The sequence below is a fragment of the Pseudopodoces humilis genome, chromosome 1, assembly GCF_049639895.1.
Source record: "Pseudopodoces humilis isolate 2021_Gansu_Grassland_sample_001 chromosome 1, ASM4963989v1, whole genome shotgun sequence".
Classification (NCBI taxonomy): Eukaryota; Metazoa; Chordata; class Aves; order Passeriformes; family Paridae; genus Pseudopodoces; species Pseudopodoces humilis.
Window position 1 is genome coordinate 129,900,738 of NC_142200.1, and position 20,692 is coordinate 129,921,429.

At 37.3% G+C, this 20,692-nt stretch overlaps 1 protein-coding gene across 3 annotated transcripts; it reads right to left on the reverse strand.

The window, feature by feature from the left end:
- Positions 1-23: 23 nt before the first annotated feature.
- STEAP2 (STEAP2 metalloreductase) lies at positions 24-20,492 on the reverse strand. Of its 3 annotated transcripts, XM_088060234.1 has the most exons (6): positions 20,383-20,492; positions 15,971-16,492; positions 13,765-14,292; positions 12,016-12,180; positions 5,611-5,844; positions 24-4,864 (listed from the first exon to the last, which is right to left on the reverse strand). In XM_088060234.1, the coding sequence occupies exons 2-6, from the start codon at positions 16,460-16,462 to the stop codon at positions 4,484-4,486; spliced, it is 1,800 nt and encodes a 599-aa protein (XP_087916360.1). In that variant the 5' UTR covers positions 16,463-16,492; positions 20,383-20,492; the 3' UTR covers positions 24-4,483. The 3 variants fall into 3 exon arrangements, with proteins under 3 accessions (XP_087916360.1, XP_005518841.2, XP_087916368.1); XM_005518784.3 differs by lacking the exon at positions 24-4,864 and having other exon boundaries at positions 5,306-5,844; XM_088060242.1 differs by lacking the exons at positions 24-4,864; positions 5,611-5,844 and adding an exon at positions 7,930-7,955.
- Positions 20,493-20,692: the final 200 nt, after the last annotated feature.

Consider the following 20,692-nt stretch of genomic DNA (forward strand, 5'->3'; position numbering starts at 1 on the left):
AAAACACAGTCTATGGAAAAATAGGTAAGAGCATTACTAACAATTTATAATAGCCCTGTTCCGAGAGACAGCACAAACAGTCTGACAAACACAGCTACAAAGAGAATATTACATATGGGAGACATATTATGCTCACTGTAAGACACTGCCAACAAGGCATGAGAAACAATATATAATGACAGAGATCATTGTTCAAGTCAGTTAAATGTGTCACTTATTTTAAAGGCTGTAATCTAATTAATTCAAGCAGTATCATATGGTGATACAATATCAGTACTTCAACATTATTCATTATATTGATAGAAAATACTACAGGATGAACAGCCAAGAATTCAAAATCTTGTATATTAGGAGATGCACTCTCTGCAAGGATCTATGCATATGCATTCATTACCACTGCATATGTGAAAATATTACACTGAAAAAAATCAATCTAATTTTTATGCACCTGATATATCTAACTTTCAGAGGAAAGCTGTTTCCTAACTATATTCATACCTGTGAAATTTATTGCCACGTGGGAACTCATTGCCTTATATTAATTAGCTATTTCCTTTAATGCTAGTTGAGCAGCTAATGCCATACAGACACAAACATAGAAACACTATTTTATAGGCAATTAATGCCAAATAAAAATATGAATGTACTTTCTTATGTCGGCACATCACATAATTCACAATGTTGGAACAAAAAATTATAAGTGGCACCAGTTCACAGTAACTATTACAAGCTAAAGAACTTGCAAAACGATTACGAAATAATTAACCACTAAATAAGTCAAAAACTTTAAATAATTTGAGAACATGTGCATTTAATTAACAGTTGCCACAGTTAATAGAATTGTAAGATAAAATTTAAGACACATGGAACCTGTAATAGAACTCTGTTTTAGACAATGTTAAGAATATCTTAATATCTTAATATCATGGAAAACAAATAATCTGTTACTAAATACATAGAGGTCTCCATTTTATAATGTGTGTACAACTCTGTATCACATATTAAGCACTATTTTTTTAGCTATACAATAATTAAGAGAAATTAGGATTATTTCATTACTTATTTTCATTAGGCAGTTAAGCAATTTATATAAACCTACACAAAAATAATTTTATAGCAGGCTATTCTCAAAATACGTATTTATTCTCCTAAGTAACTAAGATGTCTAAAAGAATGTAGTTGTTTATATTTATGCAATCTAAACTAAACAATTAACCTCAGGTATTTTTCCAACGAGAAGTCCTATGGTGAGTTCTATAGAAATCAATGTGTTTGGTCACATGAATAAAAGATCCCTTCTGGGACTAAATATATGCTGGATATAAAGTTTGCTAAATGTATGAGCATTGTTTACCTTCAGGCTTAACAGTGTCTTGTTAGAGCGGATTGGTCCTTAAAGAACACTATATAATATTAAATCACAAGTCAACATGCTAGTCCAGTTAGAAGTAAATACATGGCCTAACAGGAAACCATATGTCATTTTTGTAGCACAAATATTTCATAAAATGCCTTCATATAGTTGATCTAAAAATATTGTCTATTTATTAATACTTCAATATTTCAACCTTTCAAGTAACATATAAAATTAAAACACGTTTTTAATTTTCTACACACAGTTTGAAAATAGGAATGACTCATCATTATTCTCTCCAGACATCTTTGGCAGTTTAAAATTTAACAGTTTAATCATTGTTGAAGAAATTTAACAACAAAGAAACTTTTTGCATAGGAAAAAGGGCCAATGCATTTATGTATATACTGTCAGTGGATGCATGACTGTACAGTATCTGTGGACTTTGACAGTAATTTCCAGTTAGTACAGTATCATAGTTCTGCATTATCACTATTGCATCAAAATAAATAACTCTAGGGAACATAAATGTTAATTACATATTCTACAGAAATGTAAAATTACTGTAAAATAATAGCAGCATATTTAATTTTCAAATGTAGTCAGATGGTCAACAGTAATACTTTCTGCTTAAATCTGTTCAGAGGTTTGATATTCTACCCTCAGTTATACCAGCCCATTCCAGTAATTTTAATTAGGTTTCATGCGCAGGACTGGGGTAGAAAGTAAAGTGGTATTTATCCCATTAAAATTCTCCAAGATTTGATGTGTTCTAAGATTTTTACAGTTAATTTTATTTAAAAGAATGAAGCACAATGCTTCAACAATGCTGCAATAATGAAATAGGAAACAGTCCAGGACATTCAATTCTGCAAGCTTTTTAAGACACATACACTTTTTGGAATGCAATTACGAAGTTAAGTTACAAGTTGTAATTGTTACTTGTTCATTTTTATGTGAAAATCTCATTTGTAGTAGTTTAGGCTCCTGCCTGTCTCTAGTAACAACCGTTTTTCACTTAATGTCTAGAATGTTTGATAAAAAATTATTGTACTTGTGTATCACCACCAGTATCATTGAAATAGCTGCATATTGGAAGAGGAACAATAAAATAAATACCCTGAAACAAACTTATTTGTCTTTGGAAAAAGAAAGAATGCAAACTTTTTTTATTTATTCAATAGATTTTTTTGAACCTTTTTTTCTTCTTTATTTTTCTGTTAAAAAATAGGAAAGTTTGAAATTTCTAAAATGTTTGATAAATTTTTGGAGAACATAGGTATTAAATAAAGTAATCCAGAGCCAGCACCTGTCTCAAATAAATCCAAAATTACTGATTTCCAAGTGGCTGAGAAGTTCTGTTAGAACTGGACACCTGCTTTCTTTTGACAAGCATATGACACTTGTCAGCTACTGGAGACAAATCTCAAAGGCTTTAGCCTGACCAATTGTAGCTGTTATTACAATTTATTTTTCCAGAAATGGTGAAATAAAATGAATTATTTTCCCTCCAATTGACTCCATCACCAAGGCTTTAAAAGGAGGATAAATTTGAGCTCTCCAACTATTTGAAATTGTGTATTTGTGAACTAGAAAAAGTATCAAATATCTGCTGACACACATAATGTAGTTATTTTTTTAAAAAAAACTCCATTTTCAAGAAGAATCCATTGGCCTCTCATTTAATACAAAACATGTCTAAAGACATATAAAAATGCTCTAATTCTGAAAAAACATCATGCAAGTATTTTATTTCTCATCTCTAGATTTGAACATACTTAAAATTAAAGGAAGTTCAACTGTCTCTCATTTTGTAACAAACCCAGAATATACACAGGCTTGATGTGTAAGTTTGGGGAATTTGGATACTAGAATAAAAATAAAATTGTTGTTAATATTTTGAATTTGAAATTAAATTAAGAACAAGTAACGCAAATTCTTTAGGCTTAGGTTGGCATAACTGGGGGCAGAGTCTGATTCTAGAATCTTCTTTTTCTGTGAAGCTGTTCATTTCATTACAAGCAGAGATAATGAGATTTACAGGACCAGTGATATTTAAGGATAAATTCAAGGTTAATTATGTAGATTTCTAATGCATGATAGGACAAATTCTTACAAAGTAATAAAAAATAAGAGAAGGTTCAGCTAAGAAAATCATAGATTTTAAACATGGCAAATAGAGATAAGAAAAATATATTTTAATACAAGAAAATTAGGACCAAATCCACAATCTGATTCACTGAAATAGAAGTTTTGCTAATTAAGCAGCAGCAGTCTGAAGGTATGAGTCAAGTTTGGTTGTTTTGTTAGAGAAGAGTAATCACTACTGACATAGCAGTAGTAATAAGTAATTGTGAACATTATTTAGAATTCAACAGGAAATGCGAACGTCAAGGTGTAGAGATTTTTAAGTATAAGAATAATAATTTGGTTTCTCAAAACTTCAGACATATCCCAGAGTCACTTGTTGTAAAAGTTAGACCTTTATATAAAAATAGAAGATTGTATTTGCACAAAAAGATACTAAGAATTTAAGACACATTCTGGGAAATTCATATATAATAACTGAAACTCCAGTGTAGACACAGATAACATGAGCATTGTGATGCTTCCAATATACTGGAAGCTTCACAGTGAAAATGGACTTTTATTGTTGCTGAATTCTCAGCTTTTCTTTTTGTTTTAAAATATTTCCTCATATTTCAAAATCATTGAAAAATCAAAAACTAGTTTGCACACATCTTTCTTTAAATGTGTATCACGGTTTTGAATCTTAATTATATGATGTATGAAAAAAAAGAGATGCCAAATGTCTAAAAATCCTAGATAATGCTTTGAAAAAAAAGAAGAGGGTATTAGTACAATACCCTTTGCTTACAAGATGTACAATCACACCATAATTGAAATTGGGTTTGCATATTCAGATCATGGAATGGTGTAAAACCACACACAAATAAATATACAGTACATGTGCAATACACTTGACTGAGTACAAGTGCTGCCCCTGGGCTGGGGTGACCCCAGTATCCACTCAGGCTGGGGGATGCAGGGATGTGGAGCAGCCTTGCCCAGAAGGACCTGGGGGTGCTGGTGGATGAGAGGCTGGACAGGACCTGGCCATGTGCACTCTCAGCCCAGAAAGCCAAAGGTGTCCTGGGCTGCACCAAAAGCGGCGTGGGCAGCAGGGCAGGGGACGGGATTCTGCCCCTCTGCTCTGCTCTGGTGAGAGAGATCCCACCTGGAACACAGCACCCAGCTCTGCGGTGCCCAGCTCAGGAAGGACATGGAGCTGTTGGAGCGAGCCCAGAGCAGGGCACCGAGGTGATCAGAGGGCTGGGGAACCTCTCCTGTGAGGAAATGCAGAGAGAATTTGGTTTGTGTAGCCTGGAAGGGATGGCTTAGGGGTGACCTAATTGCAGCTTTCCAGTACCTGAAGAAAATCTTCATGAAAGATGGAGAGGGACTTTTTACAAGAGCATGTAGTGACAGGATGAGGAGAATGGCTCCAAACTGAAAAAACATAGGTTTAGATTAGATATTAGGAGAAGATTCTGTGAGGGTAGTGAGGCAGTGGAACAGGCTGCCCAGAGAAGCTGTGGATGCCCCATCCCTGGAAATGTTCAAGGCCAGGCTGGATGGGGCTTTGAGCAACTTGGTCTAGTGAAAGGTGTCAAGGCCCATGACAGGGGCATTGGAACTTACTTATCTTTAAGGTCCCTTCCAACTCAAACCATCTGTGATTCTGTGATTATTACAAATAAACCCTGATTATTATTTATTTCCTAAATAATTTACTTTATATTTTGAACTTATTAATGCAGAAATGTGGTTTTAATAGAAGAAACACTGCCCAGAAAATGTCATATTAATAAACAGCACTCTGACACATATGCTCCAAGTCAAAAAAATATCTGTAAAGCTTGGTTCTAATAAAATACTATTGTGATATAATTGTGAAAAGGAACATTAAAGACAATTTTATTTCATAATCATCTGCTCTCTGTAATCCAAAACAAAAATATTTTTCTAGCTATCAGAAGTAGTAGTCTTCTAGATATAAACTTCTCATAGTTTGGTTAACAGCTTGTACTATATGTCAAGCAAGAGACTTTACAAAGACTCCTACTTAACTAAACTCCTAAAAATGCAAATTTATGACAAAAACCCCAAAGCCCAAACATGTACAACAGTGTTAACAAATAACATCACATTACAGTTATCCTTTCTGGGGAGAGATGAGGAACAGATCCGCTTACTTCTTCTATAACATGGCTTTTCTCCCATCCTCTTCGAATTCTCCTCAGTTTCCTACTTACACATGGCAAAAGTAATACAATCTTGCCAAGAATTACAATGCAAGGCAGAACAAGGGCAAGAACAAAATTTGGTGGTGTATAAAATCTGTAATACTCTTCTTCAAAAGCTCTCTTCCATCCATAAATCAGTACATGGAAAGTACTTATAAGCAGAGCAATGTATCCAAGTGTAGACTGAAGAAAGAGAAAACAGGAAAAAGAAGATAATAGCATTTGGTCCTTCACCTGACATCTCTAATACATTGTTTGCACTATTTTAACATTTCTATTATACATCAAGTTAAAATCTCTTACCTATTCACTACATTAAATTAGCTATATATGGTTTTAAGTTCACATTCTGAAATTACAGAACTGAACACTGATTTACAGAGTATCTCTGGTAACATCTACAGGCCTTAGTCACAGCTGAAATGATGCCTGCCCAAATTCTAAGTAATGGAAGCCAACTTCAGGACAGAGATGCCAATAAGGAACAAATCCAGTATAGTTAGTAGAACAACATCCATTGTGACTGGAAATTAAGTTTCCTATTTCTTAACTGTGAGGCTAGATCACTTCCAAGGTTCCTTATTACAGAACAATGCAATTGTGTTGGAAAAGATTTGGGCCTAAACTCACATATTTTTATGACTCTGAGATGCGCAGCTTACTTCTACCCCACAGAGGCCTACATCCACTTTTCTGATGTTAGCATAAACCAGCCCTTACCTTCTCCATCAGTTGTTGCTGACTGGTTAATGGGAATATCTGAACTGCAGGGCTTGGGCATAATAGCACAAAGCAGTGCTGCAGTTTACCATAAACAGGCAGTGCTGGATAAAAGGTGAAAGAGAAGATTCCCACAGCAGCCTGCAGAGGAAGAATCTCTCAGCACATAAATCTAGAGCTTGCAGGTGGTGATGCTAATAGGGGTCACTCACCACTTCTGTGAATCTGCCTTTTTAAGGGCCCTGTAGCTGTAATGCTTCGTAGATTTGACAACGCATTGTTAACTTTCTCAAACCATGATTAAAGAAGACTACTATGCTTTGACTTCTGGTGGTAATCAAATGAAAAACTGTTTCTGGCCAAAACTGATGTAATGATTAACCTGGCTGGGAAACATTTGCAGAAAATCACTGAAACAGAGAACGAGCATTAAGAAAGGTAACTGGCTACCAAGGTATGGTCTAATTCCAGCAAACAGACAAGCAAAGAAAAATGTTATAGACCTAAGGGTCTGTAACACACAGTGAAAGAATTAATTCCTTCTACTTCAAGATTAAGCAGTCTCTAAGGCAAGAAGAATGTCTGAGCTAATACTATTTGCAAGGATTCACAGGTATAATGGTATAAAAGGAAAATATTTCTGTTGATTTCTTGGGATTGGTACATGTTTTTTGACTTTCCAATATTTATCTATCTTTTTGCCAGTGGTTTCAGAGCCATTTTGTGAATCTTTAGATATGCTGCATACTTTTTCTTAAAAAACAATTTGCTCCCAAAATATCCCATAGTAAACAGAACATTTAGACAAACACTTGAGGATATGAAAATGGCATATGCGGTATCTGAACAGAACTTCTGGTAAGAAATTTGAACACCAAACAATACAATCAAACCTGATGTTTTAATATGTTATTGGAGATTTTTGTGGTATGACCTGAACTCATTGTTCACTGCTAGCAGGGAGAAGGGCACAAGTGAATCATATCCCTCACTTCTTCATCAGGATTACTGATGAGAAATACAACAATTCTTGAAAAAAGAAACAGAAGGGAAATATGATACAGTCATTTCCAATTATTTTTATTTTAGTGCTTATTTTAATTCCATTTGCAAGCTCTAGTTTTGAGACATCTATATATTTCTCTCTATCCAATGGTCAAAATGGAAATTAAGAAGTACATCAGTATACTTTAAACTAACAGCAAAAAGACAAGAAAACTATAAGATGTACTTTTATTAAGTTCTCTTTTTTTGCCCTGTGAAGAGCTGCCATATGCTTCTCTGAAGTGTTGGTAGAGCATGTGCTAGTGTGTACTGCACAATTTCAACCACACATCCAAAAAACTAACAAAGACATTGCTATAGCTTCTGTCAGCTACTAATGCTATGTTCTTCAGCTGGGCACTTAATTACCATTACCAGGCTCCAGATGTTAATTCCTTTAAGAGCAGAGGACTTCTGAAAGCAGCAAGAAGCAATACTGTTTCTTCACTGGTAAATTCACATTGAACAGTGCAGTGAGCAGCAACATCAGTTCTATTTCTTGGCAACCCTCTGCCTGGGCTTTAGGATGGCTGCCGGGGAAAGTGGAAAAATATCTTTGGCTGCTTTGCTTCCTTATCTTCCCTAATACTGTGTTTCCTGGAAGCTGAGTAATAGATTAGCACATTTCCTAAGGACTCCCAAATCTTTTAGCTTTTCTCTAAGTCCTCCCTGTTTTGTTTCTTTTCCTTCCTGATCAAAGTCAGCTTTTAGCCAATACAGGAGATTCCCAGGCAAGGCTACTGATAAACTGGACAAACGGGTATTGTTTGAGAAAGGAACTAACAAGTTAGAGGAGCAGGAAAGATGAAGGAGAAAAACCCCTACAATGTTACCAACAAGGTGTATGCATTTGAGACAATAATGTGCTGTGGGGCAAATCTGCTTCAGGAATTTCTACATTTGCAATGGTCGAGTAGTTCCAAGCAATTGATATAATTTATATATAAAAGATATTTTCTAAATTCTACATCTATGCAAGATAGACTTCAGATTCTCTGTGTAACAGGCTATTGCTAAACTTAAAAACTGTGTAGTAACTCCTGACTGGAATCTTATCCATAAACTTGCTGAATACTCAGACCTCAGTCATCTTTACTGTGGGGAAAAGATATCCTATTCTTGTGGGAGAACCAAGGCAGGGCAGCCTTTCCTCAAAGTGTATGCATGAGAAATATTTTACTCATGCTACCTCCTAAAAGCTTTAGGATTGTGCTAGGAGAGAAAAGGAATATCAACAAAAAAGTCAGCTTCCTACCACTCAAATGGCAGATCTGTGTTGTTTTTTTTGCTAAAAAACATGATGCTCAGCCTTCAACACAAGTCTGCTCTATCTATGGCCACTATAAAGGATGGGTTCTGGACTTGAAGTCTTAGATTGAAAAACAAAAGCAGCATTCATTTATGTTTACCTCATATATTTACAGTTTAACTTTCCTCACTAAACTGAAGGCATAGCTTGCTGACAACATTCTCTATTTCCTTGTACTTTATGTGAACACTCAAGCACTGGTTTCAATAAATGTCTTTCATTCTTTTTACAGTATGTTGGTTTAAGCTGTTTATTCTGCCTACTCTGACAAAATACCAATTCTTTTGTATTTCTTGCCCATGTCTTCCTTTGCTCCTTATCCAAATATATTTAGATGAGAAAAAGAAGAATACTGAAGTGGAATTTAAGAAAACTGCTGCATTAGTTTATCAGCCACAGCTTTCTTCCCTGCTGCTTTTCTCAGTAAACTTAAGCTCTAAATTATGTTAAGGTGACTGCAAAATTTCTCACTAAGTTTCAATCATCTAGGATCTCCTACTGAGAAAATTCTTCATCACTGTCTCGTTCTGTGGTTTCCTCTATCTGAATATTATGAGTGTTTCTCTCCAAATAATAATGAAGTAATCAGACCTTCATTTTGTACAGTGGTCAGCTCTGTACTGTAGCAATTCCTGTTTTCTGCTGGTCTCTTAGCTTCTTCTAGGACTGACACAGTAATTTCCTTTTGCACTATTAAAACCTTTTCATATCTCACTTTGTTCATATGCATACTATGAGCGAAGGAGCACTGCCTGCACTGCTTGTCCTCTCCAAGTCCTTTTCCCTTGATGAAGGAGGCTGGAACTTTTGGGCCTGCTGACACCTGTGTTTGAAACCAGGCTAGGCAAGATGGAGTCATCTCCAAAATAATTTGGGATACCAGCAACAGCAATGACTTCTGTGTAAACATATTGACAACTGGTGTTTCTTTAGAGTATATTAGGAAGACTGTGTTCAAAGACTGTTTGAACTGCCGTAGGTTGGGGAGATTAGGGCTTGATCTACTGGGATAAGGCTAGTGTATACTGTACATTTTAATAACCTCAGATTTTCCTAGTAGGACTCAAGACTGAGTATGTTGTAGTGGTAAAACTATTTAGAAGAAGCCAGACTCTTATTTTGATGAAACTATTTAGTAAGATGGCAAGCAAGAATGTGTTGTTTGCAGTGTGAAGTGCTGAGCTGGGACTGAGTGTGGTAACTGCCTGATTCTTCGTCTGTCAGACATGAAACAAGTTCAGCAGCTATTGTGGCAAATCATCTGAGATTCAGGACTAAAGCTAGAGACATACTGCTTTTCCCAGCTGAAAAGAAAAGCAGCAATGGGATGATAGGTTAGTAGTTCCATTGTTTGTCTCGTGACTTAAAGAAGAATGAGAAATTTAAGTTCAATTTTCCTTCATTGCACTGCACTTCACTAGAAGAAAAATATAAAAGAGTAAGTATTATAAAGTTTTACCTGTACTCCTTGCATACTGGGGACAGTGAAACTTACACAGAAATACAGACTCCCTTTACTCTAGTAAGCAATCACTGAAAGTCTGTTATCTGATCGAAGAAAGCAAAAAGACTTTTTTGACAGCTAACTAAATGAAAAATAACTTACATCCTGAGAATTAATACCAAACTAAATGCTCATTAACTTTAAGGAAATTTTTAGTAGTTCAATACTTTTGTGGCTAAGAGTTGCAAATGATCATAGTTCATTACCAATATCAGTTATCTGCTGCTCATAATGCAGTATGAACTGTAACATACATCCAAAGCAAACAACTTATTCCCAAATTCCTCAAAATACTGACAGATGGGATATTAAAGTTCTTAAGTATTTATATTTGGAACTATTTTTACTTAATTTACAGTGGAAATAACTGCAGTAAATATGCAGTGATTATTGTGTGGGTTTTGACTCAGTCACACAAGCCTAAAATTTGGAAATATGAGTAAGGAAAAATAAGACAAAAATGCTGTGTTTGTGGCTGGAAGTTATTACTGGATAAAGACATCATGTCACTCACTAGTGAACACATATTTTTCCCTCTTGCACTGAAGGTTTATATCACCCAACAGCAGCACTATTGTCCCCACACAGAGAACTCCAGATGGCAGAGATGTTGTAACAATACACTTGAGTATTTAGTCTCTCTGAAGGCTCAAAGCCATGACCATGAATAAACAGTTCTGTCAGGGTAACTCCACTTTTAAAAACTTTTCAGCAAACTTTCTGTAGGTCTACCTGCAGTTTTCCAGTAATGGAAATCATAAAGGAAGGGAAGACATTACAGACAGTCCTCAAATAACTACAGCCATTTAAGTGTTCCATAACACTCTCTTTAAAATGTCTGAAAATTATGAAGCGCAACCCAAGCCCTGAACTTTAAAGTCAGTGACCACATTCTGAAGTGAACAGGACTCAGAATTCAGCATTATTAGGCTAAGCTGAAAAAAAAATGTTAATCAGAAAAGACTGAGCTAAGACTACAATACTAAAGCCAAAGTCAGAAAACAAAATGTAACAAACCCCAAAACTGTGCACACAGAGGAATTTTCACCTGAATGCTAGTAAAGTTTCTTATACCTGACTGCTTCCTAAAACTACTGGCAATTATGTGTAGGAGCAAGCATTGAGCTGTTCATTAAAGCCTGTATTTCTCAGTATTTTATACTGGTTAGATTTGCATGTTCTAGGTATTTACCTGAGGATGGAAGGCAGCATATGGTGTGCCAGGGCTTGAAAAGCCTCTGATCTTAATAAGCAAAGCTCCATTATTTTATTAGTGGATATTTTCAGCTAATGGGAATAATGCAGTTGAGAGCTGTGTCAAGTCCCACAGCAGACAGGAAGAAAAACTTATTCAGTGGCACCATGGCTGTCAGAGGGCTGTGTAATAAAAATCCTGCAGGGCAAATTAAGTCTTCAATTTTAATAGCTGTGTGCATCTACCTATACAAGTATCTACTCAGTATCAATGCATTTAGCAGGTTTGTCCAAATTTATCTAATTTGAATTTAGCAAGACATTCTAAGAAAAGAAAAGGAAAATATTAGTGACTATTTGGTCATAGCTATGTTGGTTATTTAAGATCAAGAAGTGTAAAACAAAAAGTCCTGTTCTAACACTCATGAAATGCTTAATGTATCTTCATAGTAACATGTGTGCTGAGTAATTTCTGTTTTTATTGAATTCCCAGAGACAAAGGGAAAAAAGGCTCTTTTGTTTATGATCGTGATTAAAGAATTCTTGTTAACACCAAAACTCCCTTATTAAAAAAGTAACATACCTGAATAAAATTGAACTCCCTCCAGTTTAAGGCACTGTTTACTGAAGGGATGGAAGTTACTGCCAGCAAAGAAAGCAATCCAAGACTCATTATTCCAAAAGAGATATACATTTCAATTCGCCACACTTCTTCCTCATTCCAAGAATTTTCAACATTTGCATGAACCTGATGAAAGAGTAGAACGGAAGAACTTTATTCTAAAGAATATTAAAAATACCAACAGAAGTTATTTTGCTGACTTAAAAGTTCACAGTCATAGGACAACTATAAAATGGGGTCAAATGTTTCAGAGGTTTCCTCATTCCTTGCAAAAAAATCAGCTATTTCCTTACTGCTGGTATTGGCTCTTGCTAGATTAAAAATATGTTCAACAAGGAAATTTAGATGACATGCTAAAAGAAAATGTAACATTATATACCATTTACAACAATATTGTTATAAAATCAGATAATTCTGCACATTCTTATACACTGTAAAAAAGGAGCTGTGTTCTTCAGACTCAGCAAACTTAAATTCTGTAACGTAAGTTGGATAAACCTGCAATTTCTTTTTAGTTTGTTACATTTAGAAGTAGTTTAGCATCATTTCCTTCAGCTTTCCTATGCTGAGTCCAAGCTTGTTTCTCTCTTTTACTATTGGCATCACATTTTTCCAATATGGTTCTCACTGGACAGCTTTACCAGAAAAAACAAACAACTAAGAAAGTTAGATATTCAATTTTTTTTTTTCACTTCCAGCTGAACCATTGCAATAAGATATGTCTTGAAAAAGGTGCACCTTTAGCAAATATTAGCAAGTTAGAGTTTTACAGTATCATCAAAACGAAGATAATTTCTTAGTAAAAGTACCAATGAATCTTTTAGTATTACTAATTTTAAGTGTGAATTACTGTTTCTTGCTGCCTATTACAGTTCTGCCCTTCCTTTCTCCTAAGTTCAGTTTTTGATGCGAGCTCTTTCAGAATTTGTGACACTCCCTGTTAATTTCTTACATTTCATTTTATTTCCTTATTTGTTTTTTCTTTCTGTTTTATCACAACTCTTTCCTACAGATTTTATGTGGTGCATGACAATGCCATTTTTCTGCAGTGCTGCTTTTCTGCCTCTTCAAAGGTTACAATAAGCTGTCTCACTGACAGACAGCAGTATCAGACCCTCTTCTAGAGGATGACAAATTTGTAGGAGAATGCTACAGGGTTGTGCAAGATCAATTCTTCCTGGAAACTATGAGTCAATTTCTATAGGCTGCAACTGATGATATCCACAGAATTTTAAGAGAATAACATATTTTTAGCATTGGTCCAAAATGTTACAAAATATCAGCATCTTCTTTTTGGAACACAGAAGTATCTGTAAGCAAGATTACAGTATCTGCCCTTACACTTCTAATATTTGTAAATGCACTTATGATATACATACTTCCCCCCATGTGTTAAGTATACATAGAAAAGAACACAGCTCAGAATTCTCCTGCTGTTGCTCTTATCCTACATTCTTCTTGTGTATATTGCTATCAGGAATTTCAGTAGGACATGTCCTTGATTCCCCTTATCACACAAACTTGACTGCAGATTGACCCACAAGGTGAGCAAAATGCACAGATATTTCTTAATTGGCACAACCTATGCATAAGATAACCCATAACATTTTGTGCCAAAAGCAGTAGAACAGATTAAGAAAAACCCAATAATTGCATTCAGGAGCTTTATGTACCCAGCCAAGGCATTCTTTGAACTAAAGATTGTCTTACTTGTTGATATGCCATGTTGAGGAACAAGTACCGCTCTGATCTCCTCATAGGCAAGCAGAGGCTGTACACCACGTGCACTGTTGCAAAGAAAAAACTCAGCAGTCCAAGCTGCTTTCGACACTGGAGCCAGTTGTCCAGCCAAGGAGGAAATCGCCGATACTTCGTGCCATAGTAAAGCTGATAAGCAGCTGCAATAAGTCCTGATAAGTATACTAGAGAAAGCAAAGTGATAGCAACAACTGGCAGAGTCTTGTTCACAATCTCAATGGGAATCTTGTAAAAGTCACTCTGCTGATTTCTCATGTACGGATGGATGATATCTCTGACAAAAGAATAGATGAAGAAAAATGTTGCCAGACTAATGGCAATCACTACAGGCCCCTTCCACAGGGTGAACAGTCGCAGAGGCAGGTTTTCAATCTCCCTTGAAGATGACAATGCCCCCAAATCAATAGGAATGAAACCGAGCTGACGGGCAAGCTCAATAACTTGATGGCGAGCCTGAACATTGTTACTGCATATATAGACCTGTTGGGAAAGTCAAGGGAATTATCTGTAGTCAGAGAAAGACAAAGTTAAAAAAAACAAAACAGCAAAACCCATCGAAAACCTTAAGGGCTTCCAAATCAAAACTATGACACAACCACTAAAACTATGTCCTTTATCCAAGCTTATATCATCAATGACAATAAAATCACATAAAAATCTAGCCAAAGTGCAAATATGCACATTGATTTATCAACAGAGTAATCAAAACAAAATTGGCTTTTTCTAGGATTTAGTAACGGGAGCTGTCTTGGTAATCTGTACACTGAAACCTGGCATACTGAAATGTCTACAGGACTGGATTAACTCCAGCAACAGCTAAAAGCATTTCAGAAAATCCCAAATCCCTCAAAAACACAAGAATCTTGAATGATGACCTTTAAAGAACTATAGCATACACAGAATGAGAAGCAGCGAACACTGTAATCTCTCTCCACGGATAACAATTTCAGCTTAATTTCACAACCCAGATTTTCACAGATTTCACATTTGAGCATTCAACAGAAAAGACAAAAACTAGCAGCCAAATAAGAACTTATTTTAAAGGCCAGCTTATTATACAGTGAAAGAAGTGTATGGCTATAAAGTACTTCAAGGTTCTGTTAAAATTTACAATGGGCTATAGTTTGTCCAACACTATTTGCTGATCACCTGCATTGAAGGACATATAATCTGTTTTGACTGAAGTGAATTACTTTTAGGGTAGTGCTATTCTGAAAGGGGATAAAAGAAGTATGGTGAAGTTATTTTTTAAATTATGCTAATTCCATATAAATTCCATTCCACTTAAATCTACCTGAAGCGCCAGAAGACTCAATTTAGCCTCCAGAAGTCATGTTACATTAGTTATTTCTTATGTATTTCTCAGATTTCATAAAGCTATGAAGGATTGGATGCTTGCACAGGCTTAAATCCTTTGTATCACTTCAGCAAAACATGAAAACCATGAAGGTGCATTTTCTGTATGCAGGATGGACTTGCAGAACATACTGGGAAGGACTTTGAACATGATGTTCACAGGCAGTGCTGGTTCAAATGAATGATCACTTAGAAAGATATGTGTTTCCTTCTGTTCCCTCATATTTATGATTTTGGGGCACTCTAAAAGCTAGAAAATTTATTTTAATTACCATGCTGCTACACTGAACACATCCATTTTTAGAACAGCTGATTCTTGAGCTCTGTGATTGGGACCTGAGATTTCTGTGCATCTCTTTCAATAGTTCAATAGTTCACCCCAATTCTGCCACTAAAATGCATCGGGAAAGACTGTCTCTACCCTTGTATAAAGCATAGGGAAACACATCAACTTATGTCCCAAGGGAAACATTAAGACACAACATTAAACTCCTCTCCTCTGTCTGTAGTCACTGAAAGGTAAGTGGTGTTTATTCTAAGGTAGTGTCCACATTTTCTTTGCAATCTTTAAAGAAAAACAGCCAATAAGGGGGAAAAACTGGACCACTTAATTTATTTGTCTTACAGTGGGATGAACTAAACTCTGAAGGTTTTATTGGCTACTAAAATATAAGCTAAAGGTACAACATTTTAGGCATGTTAAATCAGGGAATTTAAATCTCATGAGTTCTGGCTGTTACATTCAGTTCCTGTCACTTTAATTTTACAAGTAAGTTAAATTAATATAAATAAAAACATTTACCTGTCTGCTGGCATCCTTTGGTCCTAACTGCAGTGACCAAGCTGAAATGACATTGAATCCTTTGACAATTAGGGAATCAGGAAAAAGTGATGCCAAATACTCTGCATTGGAGTCTGGATATTGGTCTACTCTTGTATTATTGCTGACATCAATCAGAATTTTACCAGCAAGTAAATGTTTGAGATCCCACAAAGAGATGTAATGCTCTCTATGTATGGCTACAAAAATGATGTTTGTTTTAGCTACTGCATCTTCATGGTGAGTGACATCAACCACATGGGGAAAAAAGTCAGCAGCGTGTTTAGGGTTTCTGCTCCCTACAACCACGTGGTACCCACATCTGATAAGTCTGATTGTCAATGACTTAGCGAAGTCTCCACTTCCAATGATGCCTATTGTGACCTTACTGGCATCCTTGATGCCATTGGCAACATTTGGTAGAAAAGTTTCATTGAGGTTCTTGGGACTCCCCATCATAGAGATTGATTCCATACTTCAAAGACACCAAACCTACAGTGATTTCTTTAGGGAAAAAAAAGGAAAGAGAAGAAAAAGGAAAAAAACAACAGAAGGAAAAAATCAGCATCATATAATTTTATGAGACCTCAAAATCTATTAACACCTCTGGAAGCAAAATCTTTGGCTCTAAGTTTCATATTATATTTTCTCCTTAAGTAAGCGCTAATTAATTTTGTCTTGCAGTATGTCACCAATAGAAGGAGAAACAAGAAACAAAGTATTTTAAGCACTACAATAATACAGTTACTTAAGTAAACAACTTTTTTTTCATCTTCTCCTATTTCTTACCTTCCAGTGCCCTGGAATACCAGACCGCAAGTTAACTTTGTACTCCTGAAACTAATGGTCTATAGAATAATGAGTAGAAACATGCAAAGAAAATTGGAAAACAGTAGACTGTAGAGAGCACTGGCCTGTGATCAGCATGAGATCAGTGAGTACATGGAAGCTGAATTCCATTAAAAGTTTATGCAGGTTATTACTGAGATAGCCTCTCCTGGCCATGAAGGAGAAGATGGAAAAGTCTCAAAGCTGCAAATGTCACAACACCATGACAAACATCCATCTGACATACTCACCTGTCAGCCTGGAAAATGGGCTGCCCATGTGGATCCAATGGCAAAACCAAAGAAATTTATCAAGACCTAGTCATGAGATCACTAATGACATTTCTAGGTCAGGCTGCTTGGTCTGGCAAGGATTAACTGCGGATGCAAGGGTAAAGGATTCAAGGCCATGAGTCACAAATATGCTTAACACAATTTTCTATCCAGGCAAGTAAGATAAATCCTGGAGACAAACACATGGGACAGCCTTCCATAAAAAGCTAATGGCAGGAAGAGACAGCTTTCATGCAATAACAAAAGGGAAGATAATTTTAGGACTCGAATTCAGTGAAGTAAGGGATGTTTTGAATAAGAACAGAAGTTGGAAAAAAAAAATAAATACTGCTATATCCTTGGTCAAAGAACTGCAATAAAGCTCTAACAAAGACATTAAAAACCAACAAAACAACCCTCAGGAGGGATGTCTTCACACAAACCAGCATTATGACCTAGGTGGTTCTGCATCATTGTGGGGGGTTTACCCTGGTTGAAGGCCAGGTGTCCAAAAAGGTGCTGTTTTACCACTCCTCTCCTCAGCTGGGCTGAGGAGAGAAAATATCACAAAAGGCTCATGAGTTAAGGGCAGGGAGAGATCACTCACCAATTACCACCAGAGGCAAACCATACTTGGGGAAATTAACTGAATATTACCAATCAAAAATCAGAGCAGGATAATGAGAAGTAAAATAAATCCTAAAGAAACACCCTCCCCTCAACCCAGTAAGCTTCTTCCTGGGCTTAACTTTATTCCCATTTCTCTGCTTCCTCCCCCTCTGCAGCACAGGGAGACAGGGAATAGATGTTACGGTCAGTTCATCGCATGCTGTTTCTGCTGCCGCTTCCTCCTCAGGGAGAGAAGTCTTTCTCCCACACCAGCATGAGTTTCCTCCCACAGGAGAGTCCCCTACATACTTCAGTGTGAGTCCTTCCCACAGGCTACAGTTGCAGCTGGATCTCAGCTATACCATGAACCTCATGGGCTGCACTACAGACAGCAGGGGAATGTCTAATCCAGCGCTTAGGGCGCCTCCTCCTCCTTCCTCTTCAATGGCTTTAGTGTCCATGTTGTTGATGTCTATGTAAGTTGTTTCTCTCACATGGTCTCGCCCTCTCTTCTGCAGCTGCAATTACTTTTTTTCCCCCTTCTTACCTATGTTACCCAAGAGGTGCTGCCACCATTGCTGATGAGCTGGGCCCTGGCCAGCCATGGTCCAGCTGACACTGACCCCATTAGACACAGGGTAAGAGTCCTGCAGCTTCTCACAGAAACCACCCCTACAGCACTCCTCCCCATCCTATTACCAAAGTCTTGCAGGCTAAGCCAATGTAATTGTAGAACAGGAATAAATTCTGAAAATTAAGGAGTCAATGAGGAGAGGCAGGCTAAGAAGTAGCAAGAAGAAGGTTGCTGTCTTGAGAACAATGAACAACAGCCCACACAGAACCTCTTCCTGAGCCACCATCTAAGAGCTGATATGATGGTAATTAATAATCAGTGAGGAATATTAAGCAGCCATTGGCTACTAATACAGCATGTGTGGTGAACAACCTCCCACAATTAAAAGCAGCTTTGTGTTTCAGAAATTAGAGGAAGCTACTAGAAGAATGGGCACTTTTCATTTCAGCTTTGAGTAAAAGATATAAACTCACTGAAACTAGACTGAGAAGTTGAAGACAGAACGCAATATGTGAAAGTGACCACTAAGATAGTTTCTAAGAAAATATTCTAACAGTGAATCCTTCTGGCAGAGGCAGAACACAAAGATTTTTATGCATGCACTCAAAAAAGCATTGACTTTTTCCTTACCATGTGACCTAAAGCATATTTAACACATGACCAAATTACCAGTATTTCCTGTATCAGGATGGGTTTGCACCCAGGAACATGAGAATATATAATGAGATAAGAGATGTAACTGGATATGACAGAACATGTATGCTTTTGCCATGTGACAGTGCAGTTCATACCATGTAACCAGAATATTCTGCAAAACTTCGAGGTTGAAAAGGAACCACCATAAGGAAATGGGCTTTCCAGTACCATTTAACCATGCTGCAGCCTACTTTCAGTTTAGTCCAAAGGATCCTGGGGAGAGTGGGGACACAGGACTTGGACATGATTAATTGCTCGGTGAGCTGAATTTGGCCTGCTGGCCAATGTTTCTCACTGCCTGTTCTAAGGAAAATACGATGCGAGTAACAGAATCAAACTAACAGACTTCATAAAAACCCTCTGGGAACAGGCTGACATGACTTTTAGACAAGTAATCTAAGAGAGGTACAAGAACAGAGAGCCAGCAGTTACTGAAACAGACTATATTAAATGCACAACTGCAATTCAGAGGCAAGAGCGTATAAGACTCTTTTAACTGCAACAGGAGAGCTTTCCTTAAGTGAAAAATCACACAAGATTTAAAAAAATACAGAAACTGTGTACATGGCTAAGGAGCACTATAAAAAGACAAAGGGACAGTGCTATCATGTAGGGGTAAAATCAGAACAAGGATGGTAGAGAAGTGAGTTTGTAACTAGTGAAGAACATAAATGGCAACAAGTAAAAGTTCCCTGAATACAATAAAAAGACAAAAGACAGAAGGCAAGGTTTTTAACTTCAGAGGAAAAGGAATGAGTTATACAAAGTAGGACGAATTATTATGTGTCTTCTTTATTTCAACCCTTAGCAGAAAAGTTAACTGTGAATTGGTATTTACAGAAATTCCTTCTATCGGGAGAGAGACCGAGAGGTCAAAGTGGAAAAGGTAAGTTAAGAGTAAAGGATAAAGTTAAAGATAAGATAAAGATTCTCAAGTCAGCAGACACTTGTGAAATCAGCCCTTGATGCTTAAAATGCTGACCAAATTGGCATCTTCAGAACTTAGCAGATGACATGACAGGCAGACTAGCATATATTGCTAAAAGAAAGGATGACGACTAAGGAAAACAAAGACTTGTTAGCCTAACTTCAGCACCTGGACAGATTTTTCATCGTTATTGTGCAATCAATCAGTAAATAAATGGGAAGCAGATGATAAAAAGCAGCTGAGGTGGGTTGCTCAGGAACAGATTTCAACAAAACTAACCTTCTTTTATGAACTAACTGATTTCGGGGTTATAAAAATTAATAGAAGTGACATAGATTTGACATATGCTTAAATGAGCTAAGAGAACATCACAGAGCTATGTCAGACAGATGGGGACACATGTGAGAAACTGCTCTTGGAAAAATAACTACGGGAGGAGAAAACCGAACCGCTGCATCGGTGACCCCCCGCTCGGGCGGGCACTTACGGGGCGCGGGCTGAGGCGCGGGGCTGGCGGGAGGCCGGGCGCGGGCCGCTGCCCCCCGGGCGGGCCGGCAGCGCGGTGCGGAGATCCAGCCCGGAGCAGCTCGGCGGGGCCCCGCTCCGGGCCGGCATATCCAGCTGCAACGACAACACCGCCCGTGACGGGCAGAGCCGGGCCGGCGCTGCCAGGCCCGCCCGCCGCGGGGCGGGGGCTGGCCGGCCCCGCCAGGTATCGGAGCGCCCCCGCGGCTGCCCGAGACCGGGCCGCACCGCTCCGTGGTTCGCCGGCACCGCCAGAGCCTGTCCGGAGACGG